The following is an 18979-nucleotide window of genomic DNA, read 5'->3' as shown; positions in this document are numbered from 1 at the left end:
CTGCGATGAACTGTTGTTTTTGGCTGGCGTTTAAGGTGGAACTGATCATGGTTCAGAGACAAGCTGGTTAAGGCCAGCACCAGGCCACACACAACAAGCACATACCAGGGAGATTTACATGCTATGCCAGCCAAAAGTCTTGCTTTTCACAAGCAGCAGGGCCGTGTGGGAGGACAGGTTCCATTTTGCTACTTATGTGCATATATAAAAAGAAAATATATATACCATGCTAAATGCAAACCCCAACCACCCACTTACCAAACAGACACATTTACCCAGGTCATCTCTTTGAGACACCAAGTCTCCGAACTCTTTACCTTAATTTTCTGCCCATACACTCTTCTGCCTTCCCTCTCCTGGCTTCCAGGGATGGGGACTTATGTCATGAACACTCGGGCGGGATGAAACGAGGAAAGCCGGCATGCTAACGCCCCGAGTGAGAGTCCAGTGCCCACTGGACTCGCACTGCAGCACTGGAAGAAGAGATCTCTTGCTGGCACTGCAACAAAGACACCGACGGGTCTGCGCCCCCAATGAAGGCCAGTGGCATGATTTCATGTTCCAGAGGAGCTGCCAAAAATTGCAGTGAATGCGTGTGAACAGACAGCGTAGCGAAGACGGGAGGGAGGTCAATTCTGAGAAAGTCGAGCAGCGAGGAGGAAATGACAACCAAGAATATGTAACTGGCTGCAATAAATAGTTCAACATGAAAGAGGATACATGTGTGCAGAGCTGTAAGCATGATTTACAACATTTACAAACACCCCAGAGAAAGTTAAGGGTTGATAAGCTGGAGTTACAGAGACGGCGCTGTGAAAGCAACAGGGCAGGCCTTCGGACATAGGACATTATAAACAAGACAAATGCACTTTTTAGCCAAATCTGATAAAGAACACATCAAACACTACAGTGAGAGCCCATTTGCTCTCAGTTCTCCTGCTGTTATGGGGAGGGGCTCTAGTTCTGTGGCACACTGAGGTCAGAGGTTTTATAGTCCTGGAGCTCTCACAGGAACCAGACAGGAAGTGCAGGAAAAAACTGTGTACATATATATGACACACCAGCACTTTAGTGAAGTTTGCACATGGACTTCAGAGGCTGGAATGACCGACCCCTTTTCCTGTGTCTTCCTCTACTGCGATTATTTTATTTGTCAGAGCAGTTCTCTATAATAATGAGCTCAACCCGACATCCCTGTGCCACTTAGCTGAATAACCGAGTACAAATCACAAAAGCACAGAGGAGCAATGTCCTGTGTAGCTCCAGCTAAAGACAATCCAAACCAAGAACGAGACTTTACAGCGCTAAACATTTAGCATAGCACTAGAACATCAGTCTGTCCCTACTGTTGGATTCATCAGGTCTCAGAAATGTTTTCTCCATCAAATGTTGCTTTTAAAACTGTTGGAATGATCATAAGGACCCCTTCCTCAAATTCAGCCAACCCTAAACAGAGGAGGGAATGCCCATCAGTGAGTGTTGATCAGCTCCGAAGCACAGCTGGGGGCCCAGTGTTCCCAGACAGTTTATATTTAGACGCTAGGTTTTTGTAATTGAATGGAATCTAAATTGACCAGACCAGACCCTGACACTGTTGGTGGCAAAGTGGCAGTAAAGCACACTTGGGTTCAGTCAGGGGACAGTCTGGTAGGGCGGGAGAAGGGTGGGGGCCGCCGAGCACGAGGCCAGGCCAGGCGGGGTGAGGGTGCAGGAGTGGGCATCGTATCCGGAATGGGGCTGGGCGCATAGCGGCCTGGTGGTCTGGCTGGCTGGTCGGGCAGAGGGAGCAGACTGGTAGGGGGTAAACACTGGACTGTCTGGCCTGGCAAAAGCGTTTGTGCCAACGCAAAGCACCCAGCTGTGTTCAGGCCCCAGGCGAGGGTTTGTCAAGATGCAACAATGGGCTTTCCCTCCTCTAATTATAGTCCTGGCTGAGTACACACAGAGGAAACAAGAGTGACCTAGAAGTTGGGGAGGCTGGCTAGAGGCCAAAAGGTCACAGGCCAAAGTTCTTGCCATCACCGCTACAGTGTCCCTTAGCAAAAGATCAGATCTAGAATATATAAAAATGGCCAGCTCATTAGGACTCTGCTCTGACCTGGTCCACTAAGCGGAAGGTGTGGGTTTCTCTAACTTGGGGTGTCCCCGTGGCTCAGTTGGCTAAGACACATCCCGCGTAACCACAACATTGTGCATCTGAATCTGACACTGGTGCATACTGTATCCTCCATTCATCCCGTCTCTCCTGTGTTTTTATTTTTTCTTTTAAACATGGTATGAAGGAACAAGCTGATGGGAACGACTGAACAAAAACTATCAACCTCGTTCCGATTCGCTCTCTTCCTTCTGAAAATGCACCTGCTTGTATTAAATTGCTGATCTAATGTTACGGACATGATTCGTATGCTTACAGAAAAGGCAAACACACATTCAGCTTTACGTTTATAGAAAACTGTCAGAATCAAAAACCAGGAGGGGAAATGACTGATGTTTGTGACCTTGTCAGGTTTTTGCTTGTACTTCTAGTACTACAGCCTACTACCTACCATTAAAAATCTGATAGACTGAAAACATATCTGTTTTACCATCTGTTTAAATGTATTATTCACGTGCCATTTCTTCCACTTGTGCTGCTGAAACTCAAGCGTGGGCACGTTGCCACGATAAGGACTACTTAGCTGATGAAATCCAGTTAATGAGTTCTGAGCATAACATTAGTTTTCAGGTCTCAGTGTATGTCAGCTAGAAACCATCATCAAACAAAGTGCACCATTAGGATGTTTATATGGCACGTGGGCTTCTGATATTATGAATGGCTGCTCTCTTTCTGTCACCAGGAATGTACAGGATAAATGAGACTATGGACAACACTCCCTTATTTCATCCTCTGGGGAATGTTGGTACGTTCCATTAAGAGGAACACTTAATTAAAGCACGATAAAATACCACTGGAGGTGCCTGGGCACTGGAGGAAGGGAGGGCGGGAGGATAGGGATTGGGGAGGGATCACTACACTCTTGTTCTGACCACAATGGGAAGTAAGAAGCAAAATAAAACTAAACCATCCTTCCATGAATTGTCTCAGTGACTGCACTATATCAAAGCTAAACCCTTAAAGGGATTTTCATCAAATGCAAGGAAATAACTTTTCTTTACTCGCATGTTGACAGGTGACAATCTATTGTAATTTTAGGCAAATAGTAATCAAATTATTAGATATTTGTGCCCCAAGATGGCAAAATCCAAGGTGTTTTTTTGGGCTCTGAATATCAAAGAGTATTGCTAGCTTCTAATTTACAGTGAATTACGGTGTCAAAGTGACTCACCTGCATTGTTAAATGCTGATTTTCATTTTATTGCATGGTTCAACAAACCTGCAGTAGCACAGTAAAGAGCAAGGTGCTGTAATATATTAACTTTCTGAAAGGATAGTCATTGGATGTACATTAACGGGAAACAAAAGGCAAATTCAGAAACTAACACGGTGGCAAAACGGAAACTTGAAAACATAAAAAAAGCAGTTCTTTACCTTTCCAAGCACCGTGAGACAACTGGGGTCCAACTCCGGCTGCTCCAGCTTCACCACACCAACCCAGCCATACTCGTATAGGTCCTCTTCATCATTATTATTACATAGTCCCAAAGGATGCATCTGGAAAGACAATAAGATGGAGAAATAAATATTTGTCTCTATGCTACGGAGCTAGTATCACATTAGAAAAGTCAGAATGTGCAACCTTCAAGATTAAAAAATAAAATGTGCATCCGACATACATGATGTATCAAGTTTCAGGGTCTTGGCATCCCCACGTTCTGAATTTGACTCACAAAGAGGTAAATTACAAGCTTAAAGCTGCACAAACATCTCTTGGATGCATTCCTCATATTTATAGGGAATATAATGTTCTTTTAACCTATGATGAAATTTAAAAGCATTAGGCACCTGAGCTATTCTCTGTGTGCTTAACTTATCCAGAATCTAAACATACAGAAGACCTTTTAAAGAACAGCAGCAACATAAGCAAAATCAGGATTTATGTGCTTTCATGGATCTGCTGATCAGGCACATTTTTACTGAATTTCTACTTAGGGAAAGGTGCATTAAGTCTACTACCATTGTTACTGCTGGAAATGATTAATGCTGCTGCCATTTCTATTGTGCTTGTGCATACATGCACAGTGACTGGTTACATTGCATCTTCTCTTCTTAAATTGGAAAGTGAATGTTGACATTTTCTTCGAGCAGCATCAAACATTGTCTATCAGGTAACTTCAGGTGTCAACGCATACACAAGGTCACTAATATGCACCAGTTCTTTGCTTTGCAGAGCAAGCACATTCACATTGTTTACATATAAAGGAGGGCATAAATCACTGATTGATGAAGAAGGTTGGAAAAATGCAAAGTGGAATATTTTCAAAGAATAAGAACAAAACAAAACAACAAATTCTGTTCTACAGTTTGACATCAGGAGACGGCTAAAAGCTAATCCAATCACCAATCTTGTGGATATGCTAGAATGCACTCCCAAAAGATGTGTACGTCATGAGGAAAATTAAAAGATGATAAAAAAAAAAACTAAAAAAAAACCAAATTCATTCTAAGCGTGTAATTACAGGTTATTATATTTTTATTACATTTTATGTGTTATTAAGTGTCCTTCTTTTTCTTCACATACCCACAAAAATATAAAAGCTCTCCAGCACAAAACATCAAGAAACCAAAAAAGGAATGGCTAGAGGACAGCCATGACTGTCAGGCTGTAATTATCAGGAAAAAGAAAAAAGAGAAAGAAAAAAAATCGGATTAAAAACTGTAACCAAGTGGAGTCACCAAAATCCTGGATCAATTCCCCACCTTGGCAACACAGCAAAGACAAGCTCGCGTATTAGCATTAGAACTGGGCCAAATGACCTGCAGGCCGCTTTCGTATTAACCCAGTGACCACGGCACCCCAATCTGTGGCTCCGAGCCTTAGGCTACTCTGGGCCGGGGGCTACTGCTGATGACCCAAGATACCCTTCTTCCACTGGTGAACCCTGACCTTTGAACCCCACTTCATCGCAGAGGGAGCAGGTTGGTTGTGCAGCAGGCCAATTGAAGAGAAATTCAGAAAGTGCCCAGTCACTTCAGTTCCACAACCCTGAGAGGTCAAGCCCCTGACCTGAAGGGGTTTTGGGGGAGGACTTAGCTAATAGTAATGGGGTCAAATGCAAATCAAGTGGACTAAGTTCGAGTCACAGGAAAGGAATGTGGACAACGTGCATCATGCTAGAGCTCCACAAGGTAGCATCTTCTCTTTCTGCCTTTAGGGAGGAAATCTGAATAAGAGGAATCGGCTTTAATAGCACGAAAGCAGACAGCAGAAATCATTTGCTTTTTGAGGTATCAAGGTTAGAATTACATTTAGAAAAACCTAATATGCTCAATTTATGCTCTTTATTTGCATTCCTAGATTGTACTAAAGTAACTTTTGATGATTAACTTTGGGATGGTTGATATGGCCCAAACAGAATATCATGAAATTTCAGAGTATTCTCACGATAACGATAAATTTTACGATATGACAAATTACAAAACTACAAAACTTCAACTTCACAACTTTATTAACCTCATTCTACATGACCCATGTGAGCATAATCCACTGCCTAATGGGGCGACATGTTTACACCATGAAATTAGCATATCATGATATAGTTTTTTGGGACTTTAGAGCAATCTGAAGCCTGATTTAGGCTTCTAATAATTACTTGTACATCCGCTGAACTCATTTGAAACTTTGGCCATTTTTAACATAAGCGTCTACCATTGTTAACATGTCTGACAGAAAGTAAGTATAAGTCTCCTTTCATACTACATACACTTACTTTTCCACGTTTTCTCTCCTATAGCCTGAATTACACCTTTACAGGGAAAAAAAAAATCCTCATCCTTGAATCCTCCTCCTCCTCCTCAGACCTCCCACACACAGACAAAAGTACGTGTGCTCAAACATGAAAGCTTAAGCTCCAACATTCAATCACAACCCTTTGAAACAAGTGGATCATTCTTGCAACAGCGCGCAAACACATAAAAAGTCATCACCAAGCGAGGCTTTCCTGACTCAAAACACCTTTTTACACATCCACAGGATGCAGTCACCTTGTCTTTCTGATTTCACATAAAACAGATTTTCAAAGCTGCCCTTTCTCTCGTTGTAGAGCAAAGCTTGCTCGGGTTGACCGTTCGCCTTAGGCTGACAGGAGCAGGCAGGCGGAGCAGGTATACATTACATACACATTTGGTATGATAATTTTAAAGCATATTTTCCCTCTCAGCTTTTGGAGGACGGCAAAATTGAAGGGAAAGACAAAGATTAAAGTGCGTAACTTGGTAAGTTTTCCATTCAACCAGCATCTCCTGACCTGCCCCCCTCCACATGTCATCACTGTACAAATCATACCATCTCATCTGCTCTGTGCATACCGCACACTGCAGTCAACTAAGGTAACATTTTAGATGTTATGTTAGATAAGGTGCAAGCGTGCAGATGGGAAAGACTCAGAGATAGTGTTGTGGTGGATCTACATGAGGACCGGGAAGCGTAGCCCTGCTTGCACTGTGATTATGACCTCCCTCTCTGGCTTGTCTAACAGCTTGGATGGTGGTGGGGAGCCCCGCCTGCGCCCCTGGTCCCTAAACACTAGGCCATTGTGCGGGGGCACTTGGACTCCAAATGGGACAGTGTTGTTGTTGTGCACCATGTTGTTATTTTAGAGGCTGGCCATTGCACCATTATCTCCACCACAGAGACTTTTTTTTTTTCTTTTCTCAGATGTTGACGTATATGCGTTGATGGATGTGGGGATGGGGAGCAAAAGGAAAAGGAGCTCGGACTTGGATGAGAGATGAGAGGTGATCTTGCGAAGTGGGTCACAGCTACTGGCCGAGCAGACAAAAGATTAACGAGCACATATGCAAACGTGCGTTCACGCACACGCGCAGTTCCACGAACACACAATAAGACAGAGACTGTTCTCTCTTGTGTTCCAACTGCTAGCTTTCCCTGCAAGGCCCCAAAAATCAAACCAGCTCAGCCTGCTGGAAGCACCGAAGTGCTCCACTTTGCTCCGTTGCTTCGTACCCCAGGTTTGGAGGAAAGGCATAAGGCACTCCCTAAGTACCACAAGGGGGCGTCTCTTGTTCTACCCCATCTGTCCTGCCCCTTGGGGAGGCAGCCTTTCACATGAATATCTTGTTACACAAGCCACACTCGCAATAAAGTCCTGGCGGGGATTTGAACTTGGCTTGTCACTCAAGCTAGTCACAGCCCGGCACCGACCAATCTTACACCTCCGTCTGGAGAACCACCTGCAGACATTGTTAATATTCAGCACTGGTATAAAATGGAAATTGACGCAAACTTTGTTGTAGCAGTGCACCAGTTCACTCTGGCTGTTATAGCAACACTGGATGAATACATTTCATACTTTAATCTAAATATTTTCAAACACTTTCACACATTATGACTCATAAGAACATCACACAATCATCTTTCACTCAGAGATCCTTAATGGTCAAACAAGTGACCTGATAACTGTTGGTAATGGGATCAAAACAGAGCCGTGCTCCTTAAAACTCCCACCATCACCACTCGCACCCCCCAAGCTCTCAAAGGAAATCAAAATGCAAGTCACACCACTCAATGCCATTCTTCCCACTCTGTCTGTGACACAACCACTTCTGCTGCTTCCCCATCCCGCTTCCCTCCCCTCCCCTTTGCCACACCCCTTTTCCCTCTCTCCTTCTAAATTATTGGTGGCCCCAGTTACAGCCCCCCATTACCCCTTTTCCCTCTTACACGTCCAAGACAGTCGCCCTACCTTGCCCTCGCCACACTATATTGTGCTTCTGTGAAAGTGGTAGTTACATTTTTTTCCCCTGTGCTGTGTATTAATGTGCTTTTTACAAATTCCATTCCCTCTGGTATCCTAACAAGATGAAAAATAGGAATGCTCAACATAAAAAGGTCATAATCAGCACTTTAACTCAACTTAAAAAAAATCAAAAAAATCCTGTTTATAACTCTTTCCAATCTATTTTTGACACAGAAAAATAAAAGGCTTTTTATTTTTTGCGACAAAGCACAAACTTCAAAAAGATTACTCTCCAATCGTGCTTTTAGCACCACCAGCAAGGAAAGCCTTGTGAACTGGAGGGGAGCTGATGCTCACAGGGTACCAGAATCTAAAATTCCAAAAGAAGCTGCTGAATTGCATGTTTATTTAAAGTGATGCACTTGCTTGAAAATGGTGCATTACAACAAGCCATCCATACTACAGCACGGCAGGAGCCAAAAAACATCAAAAGCAAGTAGGAGGGGATGATCCCTGAGCTAAACCGATCTATACATGTTTATAGACTTGCATGTACTGTCTGTTCTTGACACCAATATTTTACTCAATCTGAATTCCAACACTTCCTTTAATGAGCTACAGGCCGCAGACAATAAGCCTCGGTTACAACAAAGTGGAAGTGCACGACAGTTTGTATTTGAAGTTCTTGAAGCTGGCTAAATGATTAACCATGCAGATCTCTCGTTTACCGATTCCACCTATAAGTTTTGGAAGAGGAGCTGGCACCAATTTCACAAGCACACAAAATCCAGAGGAAGAAAAACCTGGGCAGGAAGCCAGTCCTCGCACCCACCTGCTTCCCCGGTGCCGTGCATGTGTTTACGTATCTCACTGTTTGAGAACAGGCGTAGGGGTTTGTTTGTAGCGTGAAACATATCGGGGTGACCAAGGGGTGACTTATTCACTCCAGTGGAAAAGCATCTCACGCACAGCCCCCGAGCCTTTGACTCAGCCAGGTCCTTCATCCTCCTCACCGCCATCACTACCAAAATACTGTCAACTTCCTGGAATAACACACCGGTTTCTTGTGTTGATGGTTGTGGGGATGGGATGGCAAGGTGGGTATGTCTAATCACGGCTCAAAGACTCTCCCCTGGGAACTGTGGTGTCTTTGAGAGTCTCAAAACACAGTCATGAAAATGGCTAAGTCAGACTGGAATTAGGGCTGAACGATTATGGAAAATAATCTAATTGCGATTTTTTGCCCCAATATTGCGATTGCGATGCGATATGCGATTATTTTTTAAGGTATTTGTCTTCTGTATTATTAAACAAAGACAAGCAATACTTCATATAGTATGGCCAATACTATATTACATTAATTTTAAACTGTTCTTTCCTGGAAGACAGACCTCTGTTATGATGACATGAGGTGATGCATGAATTGATGACTGACATTTTTATTTAACTTCTTCAATCACAACAGTATATTTGAACATACACAATAGTTTATTTTTAGCTTACAAACATCTGAGCATAAAGTGCTGACAAGGAACCCTGGTGTAAACATTAAAATGAAAGTCAGTGCAATGTGCAGATTGCAGAAATATACATAAAAAAAAAAAATCAGTGGCTTTACCACACTCAGTTTTTCGACATCTGTGAACTACTAGACAGTCATTCAATTAAAAAATAATATTAAATAAATAAAACTAATAAATAAAAAATACACACATCTTACTGATCTCTGCAGTCAGTAACATTACACATAAAGTGCAAACATAATAGCAATTGTATAAACACACACACAAACACGCCTTTAAAATTTAAAGGCGTGAAATTGGACGGTCTAGCCTTCTGATTAGCGTCACCGCTGTCTCGGTGGAGTTTAATAAACTCGGCCGTCTGCTTCTTGCTATCTAAAATATAACCAGACACTGGTGTAAATTCTCGACTGTCTCATACTTCTGTTTAATAAGTTTTCTGTTTGACGTTTAGTCAGCTGTGTGAAAACCAAGGAGGAACCCACCCGGGGGATTAATAAAGTTTTATTTTATCTAATCTAATAACTTTAATCTCAGCCAAACCGATTTACTCACGAACAAACAAAACACTGAAAAAAGCCAAACAATAACATTTTTAGGTTGTCTAAGTGACTTATATATTACGTTTAACCCGAGCAGCGAAACTCCGCGGTGATCTGAAAATGATGTGCCGGGAGTTGTGCCGTTCTCGGCCGCATCAGTAATCCTCGAGCTCCCGGCTAGCTGTCGAGCTGGTGGGTAGCAGACGCCTCTGAAAACGTCGAAGCACTTTTGCAAATATGGGATATCTTGATAAACCGAGCAGATATTTGATGTTTACACTAGGGCTGAACGATATATCGCATTTGCGATAATATCGCGACATGATCAAGTGCAATTTTCTAACCGCAAAGGCTGCGATTATACTCTGGACATGTCCAAATTCATGGGCTGCATCCTCCTGAGGCCGCATTTGTAGACCGATTACGTCACAGCGACGCGCCGAAGGCTGTCCAAATTACTACCATATCCCAGAATTCATAGCGCGGCCCAGCCAAACTCCAGTTTCCAACAATGGCGGCCGCTACTAAGTTTTAAAATTACTCATACTAATCTTTCTGGGTCACAAAATAAACTTTTAACATATTTTCAGGCGAGAAAGTAGTTGTGTAAACATCAAATATCTGCTCGGTTTATCAAGATATCCCATATTTGCAAAAGTGCTTCGACGTTTTCAGAGGCGTCTGCTACCCACCAGCTCGACAGCTAGCCGGGAGCTCGAGGGTTACTGATGCGGCCGAGAACGGCACAACTCCCGGCACATCATTTTCAGATCACCGCGGAGTTTCGCTGCTCGGGTTAAACGTAATATATAAGTCACTTAGACAACCTAAAAATGTTATTGTTGGGCTTTTTTCAGTGTTTTGTTTGTTCGTGAGTAAATCGGTTTGGCTGAGATTAAAGTTATTAGATTAGATAAAATAAAACTTTATTAATCCCCCGGGTGGGTTCCTCCTTGGTTTTCACACAGCTGACTAAACGTCAAACAGAAAACTTATTAAACAGAAGTATGAGACAGTCGAGAATTTACACCAGTGTCTGGTTATATTTTAGATATCAAGAAGCAGACGGCCGAGTTTATTAAACTCCACCGAGACAGCGGTGACGCTAATCAGAACTAGCCTTCTGATTAGCTAATCAGAAGGCTAGACCGTCCAATTTCACGCCTTTAAATTTTAAAGGCGTGTTTGTGTGTGTGTTTATACAATTGCTATTATGTTTGCACTTTATGTGTAATGTTACTGACTGCAGAGATCAGTAAGATGTGTGTATTTTTTATTTATTAGTTTTATTTATTTAATATTATTTTTTAATTGAATGACTGTCTAGTAGTTCACAGATGTCGAAAAACTGAGTGTGGTAAAGCCACTGATTTTTTTTATGTATATTTCTGCAATCTGCACATTGTACTGACTTTCATTTTAATGTTTACACCAGGGTTCCTTGTCAGCACTTTATGCTCAGATGTTTGTAAGCTAAAAATAAACTATTGTGTATGTTCAAATATACTGTTGTGATTGAAGAAGTTAAATAAAAATGTCAGTCATCAATTCATGCATCACCTCATGTCATCATAACAGAGGTCTGTCTTCCAGGAAAGAACAGTTTAAAATTAATGTAATATAGTATTGGCCATACTATATGATGTATTGCTTGTCTTTGTTTAATAATACAGAAGACAAAGACCTTAAAAAATAATCGCATATCGCATCGCAATCGCAATATTGGGGCAAAAAAAATCGCAATTAGATTATTTTCCATAATCGTTCATCCCTAGTTTACACAACTACTTTCTCGCCTGAAAATATGTTAAAAGTTTATTTTGTGACCCAGAAAGATTAGTATGAGTAATTTTAAAACTTAGTAGCGGCCGCCATTGCTGGAAACTGGAGTTTGGCTGGGCCGCGCTATGAATTCTGGGATATGGTAGTAATTTGGACAGCCTTATAATCGCAGTATAATCGCAGCCTTTGCGGTTAGAAAATTGCACTTGATCATGTCGCGATATTATCGCAAATGCGATATATCGTTCAGCCCTAACTGGAATGCAACAGGATGTCCAGAGCCAGACAGGCAGAGCACACACAAAGCTCCACACACAGTTAAACAACCTTGAGCCTCAGTACATCTGCACACATTCACAGTATCTAGCAGTGAAAAACACAACATGAATCATATCATAAGGTTTTACTCAATAACGGTTAACAGCCTTTTATTGAGTATTTCAATTAGAAACTGTTACCTTCAAAGACAACACTGCATAATATGAAGGAATAACATGAATATAGCAATTAAAGTAATAATCTCATGTATTCATAGTAGAATTTATAGCTCACTTTTACTGCATGAAGGTGGCTGATTCTACAACTAAATTAAACTAATTTTAATTTATAGCTCACAGATTTTCTAAAAACTACCCATTCAAATCTTCCAGGTCTTTCCAGGAAAACAACAGTCATAACCACTGAAGATTTTACCAAGTAAACCAAATTAGCAAGTCTAAATTTTTCAGTAACAACTTCAAAAGTCTTCATGCAAACCAGCACATAACATGGATGCTCAATTGTGTAACATCCAGCTAACAAGCCGGGCCAAATCACACAAACCACCACAATGTCAACATAGCACCAGCTCCACCACCAGCCACTTCAAACTGTGGTGTGGTCAGGATGCAGTCAACTTCACCCCCAAACGCCCCTGCAAGCCAGACGTGGAAGGAGACTTCAACCAATTAGAAACACGCTGGTGTTTTACCCCCCCAGATGTCTTCTGCAAGTGTGTGTACACACAAGCACACCAGCTCTTAATCATAAGGCCGCAAATGAACTCTCTGTCCCAGTAAATGCAGGTCAGACTTCCAGTAAACGTATTAAAAGTGGAAGTATATGAGCTGCAGTTCCTGTGAGCCAATGCGGCTCAAATAAATGGGAAACGCAAATACTCATGGAAGCCGATTCACTCTTAAAAAGTTAGCATTTACAGAAACACAAAAAACAAACAAGCTGAGAACACCAACGACATTTGCGAGGCACAGTTTTCATTCGTATGACCTATAGTAGGTACCTGCAAGGAAAACATAGAAGTAACATCTGACTGAGATTCAAATGTCAAAAGGTCAAGCTGTCATCTGTTTACGTGAGATGCCTCTTTATTTTCTTTTTTGCTTCACATCACCTCTATTTAATTATCACGCATTCCCCAATGACTCAGAGAAATTGAATGAACCCTGAGGAGCTCAGACATCACGTTAGACACACAGAGGAAGCCAATCAGTCTGACACTGAGCCTTAATCCAAAAGATGACCCAAAACCCCCGAGTGAAGCAAGCAGTCTACCTCCTCATGCAAGTCGCTCCAGTTCAGGCTTTATGAGGTTAAGCTTCTAGTGCGGGTTGAAACGTGTGTGTTTAACAGACACTCGGAGACCTTACCAGGAGGATTTACACTAAGCGTCCTCAGCTGCAGACAGGTTACTTTAACCATGAGTCTTAGATGGGGACAAATCTGGCTACGCATGAAAAATTAGAGCAAGTTAACCCTGATCTTGAGAATCCAATTAGCTGATTAATTGGGGCGACTGGAGCTGAAGAAGTAGAGTGGGTTGTCTGCTAATTGGAAGGTCAGTGGTTCGATCCCTTGCTCATACAGTCCAAGTGTCAAAGTGTTCTGGGGCAAAATAATGACCCCTACCCACTCAATGCATCCATCAAAGTGTGTGTGTGGTAGCTATGGTTTACTTTGAACTTAATTTGCTCCACAGTACATCAGACTGTGGCTAAACAAAAGTATACGTCAGCGAGTCTTCTGATCCCGCTACACAAGTTCAATGTCAGATCACACTGAGGGGGGTGAGCACAAGAAAGGAGAAAGAGTTTTGAATTGCAGCCTTCTATGTATAGCATGCACAAATAGACTTACAAACTCAAATGCATCCAGTAAAACGCTACACACACACCTCCCCTTTTACAGTCACTCTTTGCCCCTCTCAATCCCTCTCTGCCCCTCTTTCCCAGCACTAGAAATAACTTCAAAGAGGGCTGGTAGCCTTGAGGAGAGAGGGAGCGGGATCCAGTTACAGTGGAGCATCTGGGAGGGCCATACAGGTGGGGCTGACACTCCTCCTCCTGTAACATTATCGCTGTAAAGGGATCCTTCTGCTTCTCCTCTGAAATAATGAAGACTTCCTCCCTTTTGTCTTCTCCACTGGGACCAAAAGAACAATTAGCCAAGCTAGCCATCTTTTATTTTGGTGGTATAAACCAGCCAACAAAGGCAGGGCAATAAACAAAATAATGTTGACAGAAAAATGATCCAACAATAATAATTACATGTTGGACTTTGATCACTTAGACTTAAGAAAGCTGTAATGTCAAGGCCATGCCCCAAGCGAGCCAGCTTTGTGATACGAGCCTCAGAGCCGTCATCAACTGTCCGTTTGCCCCCCTCTACTCCAAGTCCACCTCTTAAACTCCCCTGAAAAATCACCTCTACACCATCTTCATAGCAACGGGCAAAGCAAACAAGTGTCATGGTTTCAGTGTGAGCAGGGGACACTGGCAGAGGACACCCAATATCATGTAAATGTCCTGATATGTAGCACAAGGCACTAGGGTTGACAGCTTTAACACTGAGCAGGACGCCGAGCTTGTGACTCTATTAACTCTCGGCGAGTGCATCCCGAAACCATCAATGGCGTGTGTGTGACTGTGTGTGTGTACGCACACTCAAAAGTCTCTCTGGTGTCACTTTCAGCTCTTCAGTCTTTAAAACCTAGAGTGACATGAACAAAGGACAGGCTGACAAAGTTCAGGGGTCAACACTGGGTTGGATGGCACCATTTTTTGGGGGGAGGAGTGGAAACAATTGAGATCATGGTGATCAAAGAAAGGAACAACAGCGAGCAAACATATTGTCTCCATGTGCAAGATGCTGCTGTCCTTATGAGGACAATTATGAAAGTAGGTGAACACATGCATAAATTATTTGTCGGCATCAAGGTGCCACTGTGAATTAATTAGCATGACTAACAGTGTAACAAGCAAAGGGAAATGGGGCTCATTAAATCTATACAGCACGCAACTGCACAGCTGTAGTACAAAACTCCAACATAATCTTTTTTCCACAACTGTCCTGACAAAGTTCAAAGTTGGAGATGATGTCGCCAAAATAATTATTCGATCAAATCAAGGTGAAAAATCCCAAAGTGACACAATTCTTAGTCATTATGTGAAACAAAGAATTTGAGAAGCTGAAATAAATTTGGACTTTTCATTTACTTGTTAAATAACGTACAGGATCTATGTACTATATGCATTGCCCTCAAAACATCAGCTATTGATGGCACTCGCAACAATAAAGTGAACCGTGATCAGCATTTCAGAAATTAAGCTGAATACATCAGATAGTTACCGAGGCAACCAGAAACCGGAAATGTCCACTAGCAATCAGCTGTCAGCAACAAGGTGATGCGCTACAAGAAGATGTTTTCTTGTGTAGATGCCTCTTAGATCTCAGTACCACAATAAAGCAATCATGGCCACGACAACACAGCACTAAATACATGCCAAGTATTTAAGTTATAGCTACGTGGCTAACCACCTCCATCCTGCATCACTCATGGCTACGAAAGAAAGCTATTATTAGTTAGCAACCGTTAGACACCTTGGCTTTACGTTTATATTATTTATTACAGACTGCAATCAAGACAGAACAGATGACTGCACCTCCCTCATCCTGGTTCTGCTGGAGTTTTCTTCCGGTTGAAAAGGATTTTTTCTTTCCCACTGTCACCAACAGCTTGCTCACAGGAGGTCATCTTATTGTTGAGGTTTCTTTCTAATATTGCTGGGTCTTACCCAACATACCATATAATATAAAGCACCTTACGGTGACAACTACTATCAATTGTTTTATATAAATAAAATGGAATTGCAATGACACATCTAATCAGGACAGTGTTTTGCTATAAGAGAAAGCTTGCAATTCAGCTGAGTTAGGAAAACTATCCGGGAGAAAGCTGGCTCCATTTTGATCCTCAAAACTAAACAATGGTTTCTGAATTAATGATGCAGAACATAATTTCGCCCCATCAAGTTCCCACTTGACCAGATGGGCTTCACTCCAAATGATCCCATTCATCTGGCTAACGTCAGCTTACCTACTAAATCCAACAATTGCTTTTGCTTGCAACTCAATGTAGCATCTAGCTGAACAGGCTAAGCTGGTTTTTATCATTTTAATTCAGAGCACCGCCCCCCTTCCTTGTGTTGTTTTTGTATTGTTGCTGGTCATTTTTTTTGCCGTTTATTACTAGTGGGCTCGATTTCTACATTAACAATAGCTGGTACTGCTCACTTTGAACACTGCAGGGGATAAAAGACACTTTGAGAAATGGAACTCAGGAGTAAGGACAAAAGTCACATCCTTCAGATTTTTGTGGCAAATGTGACCACAAAAATCAGTTGCCTTTTAATAGTTCACACCCTATTAAAAGGCAACTGAGAATGCTGAGGAAGGTTGCATTAAAAAAAGCTTTTAATACATTAAAAAAAAGAACAATAAGCACTTAAGTGTTTTTGATTGTGTTCCACATTACCAGCATTAAGTGCTCATGGATTGTTATTATGTTTACCACCAGCACCACCCCAAATATTAGTGGTATCCCCTGCTGCAGCGAGCCCGGCTCATCCTCCTTCAACTCTCTCCATAAAACAAAAGTCAATGTCACTACTTAATGAGCAGTGATTAATAATGCTGCAGAATGGCCACTGAGCCTAGGGAGGAAGGAGGGTGAGCATGCTTGGCGCAGCCTGCCTGCTCTATGTGTGCATGTGTTGGAGGGCTAAGGGGTTGAGGCTGCTAAAAGTGGACTGAGAGGAGGATTGCAGTCATCAACACCTTGGCTATGAGTAGCCTTTGATGTTGTGCGGCATGTTTGATGGCCCCGGCTATGGAGGAATGTTACTCCCCCCACCCTAAAAAGCTTGCAGAGCTGTGGAATGCGATGCAAGCTGCTGCCGCTTGGCCCGCTGGAATGGGATTAGCGTATAGGCCCATGCTACCCTTCCCCTCCTTTACCCCTCCCTTCACCCTGCCCTCAAATGTCCAGCACGGCAGCAACTTCGTCCAGACCCCGAAGTTTAAGCATTCATCAACCCTTTTGTATTTAATTAGTCAGAAAACACAGTAAACCTCACAAACATTCTTTTAAAGACTTTTAAGTACGAGCATTTTCGTAATCTGTATTTCATTTATGATGTAAAGAATGAGAATACAGGCGAACAAGTAAACAAAGCTTTGCTCGGGACTGTGAATTCAACTTTATGACCGTCACATCAGACTTTGATCAATAGATAAAACTGCAGAAAACTGCCAAATTTTGGACATGCAGTATGTGAAAGAAGAAGCAGAGACAGCTTATGGAGCTCGTGCTTGTCTGCAGCAATGCAGCATCAGAAAGATGCTTTCAGATATGCAGTTTAGGCGATGGAACCACTTCAGATGACCAAAGTCACTTGTGAAATTTGTATAGCAACCTTGGCATATCAAAGCAGAGAGCCAAACGTTAAATCAGCGAGAGACGATGGCCTCCACAGTGTTGGGGTGTGCGTGCGTATGTGTGACAGTTACAGTGTGAGATGAGTATTATAATCCAGCTGCTCTCAAAGGAGGGATACAAGGCTTTCTCCAAAGGTCAGGTTCATTTTGTCCTTGCACACACTTAATGTAGCGAATGACCTTCTGCACGACAACTGCACAAACAAGCCGTTTTGGCCTTGCATGCCGGTGTCTGTCAGGGCTTGGCTAGACGAGGCCAACCTGAATATTGGCTCACACCACACAGTGTGTTTGCAGAGGATTGCAGCTCCCTGCCAGTCAGAGCTGAAAGGAATGTGAACTGGACTTACAGTACATGCGCATGTTCACACACTTAAATGAATGTGTACAAAGTGGGTTTCATACAGTAAGAGCTACTCACCCCCCCTCCCTTCCACCTTACCTCTGCTTCCCCTGTGGCCACAGGGTTTTGGGAGAGAGAACCAAGGTGGGGAGACAGCCAGCATTAGCGTGGTTTCAGATTTCAGCTGCCTCCAACTTGTTTTCTTTAGGAAACACTTACTGGGGTTCCAAATACACCAGAGGAAATGCTCAGCTACATCACTTCCGGGTCATATGGCTAAGGTCACGCGGCACTTAGAGCGAAGAAGATGAAGAGCGGGGACACCATTAAACCACATGTGGAATGTGTTATGCGTCGCCTGCAATTAGCCTTGTGATTCTGTTTGAAATGTAGAGACACTTAAACAAAACAGGGAGGAATATGCATCGGAAGAGATTTGTGAAAACTGATGAACAGCCTCTGACGACTTCCCCAAGTCTGCTTTTTTCTTGGCTTGCTTGGCTTTTTCCTGAACCCTCTCTGTCTTTTGATTGTTCTCTAGTTTCTGTGATTGGCTGCACAATCACCTTTCATGACAAACCAGAGGGAGAGAAGGAAAGCGCAACCCAGAAGTTCACGCTCTCCAACTAGCTAATGATATTCCACAGGAAACAACAATAAACAATAAACAAAGACAGAGCCATTTTAATGAATAATGGGAAACAGAATGAAGAGTTCTTAGGTGGAGGGAGGGCTGTTATCAGCCTGCGGCGTTCTACATACATTCCTTAAGGGAAGATCCTGATGGAAAGAACAAGGGCAAAGGAAGCTATTTGGATGCTTTCCAAACTGCCAATTATGTTCTCGTTGTTGTAGCTTCTAGGAAAAGCCCGGGTCACATGGACACAATGCGTATACAATATGTGCCTCCAGAGCTTTGCATGGTAAACATAGTGGAATATTTGCTGATAAGTAAAAAGCGCTTGAGTCTCCAGCTCGGTAAATACTTTAGTCGCACTTTTTGCAACAACTACATTTAAGTTATCCCCATTTTTCCCCTTTTATGCAAAATGCAGATGCTAAATATTCACACTGACCTTGACTGTGCACCAGCTGAAAGCTATTTTATATTTGTATATAAAACACAAGGACTCCTGTGACACATGGGTTTATGTCATGTC

At 42.5% G+C, this 18979-nt stretch overlaps 1 protein-coding gene across 2 annotated transcripts in view; it reads right to left on the bottom strand.

The window, feature by feature from the left end:
- Positions 1–18979, bottom strand: part of znrf3 (zinc and ring finger 3) — a 69798-nt gene that overhangs the window by 26488 nt on the left and 24331 nt on the right. For both annotated transcript variants that reach the window (XM_086315253.1, XM_086315252.1), the window contains exon 2: positions 3530–3652. In XM_086315253.1, coding sequence (XP_086171379.1) covers positions 3530–3652 — 123 coding nt within the window. The remainder of the gene's footprint in view (positions 1–3529; positions 3653–18979) is intronic.

Source organism: Aulonocara sp. 'chitande type north' Nkhata Bay, linkage group LG12 (assembly GCF_057382095.1).
Source record: "Aulonocara sp. 'chitande type north' Nkhata Bay isolate Kocher_YH1m ecotype deep benthic linkage group LG12, A_spYH_male_GT1.1, whole genome shotgun sequence".
Classification (NCBI taxonomy): Eukaryota; Metazoa; Chordata; class Actinopteri; order Cichliformes; family Cichlidae; genus Aulonocara; species Aulonocara sp. 'chitande type north' Nkhata Bay.
The sequence above is the reverse complement of the archived record's forward strand: the minus strand, read 5'-3'. Positions and strand labels throughout refer to the sequence as shown.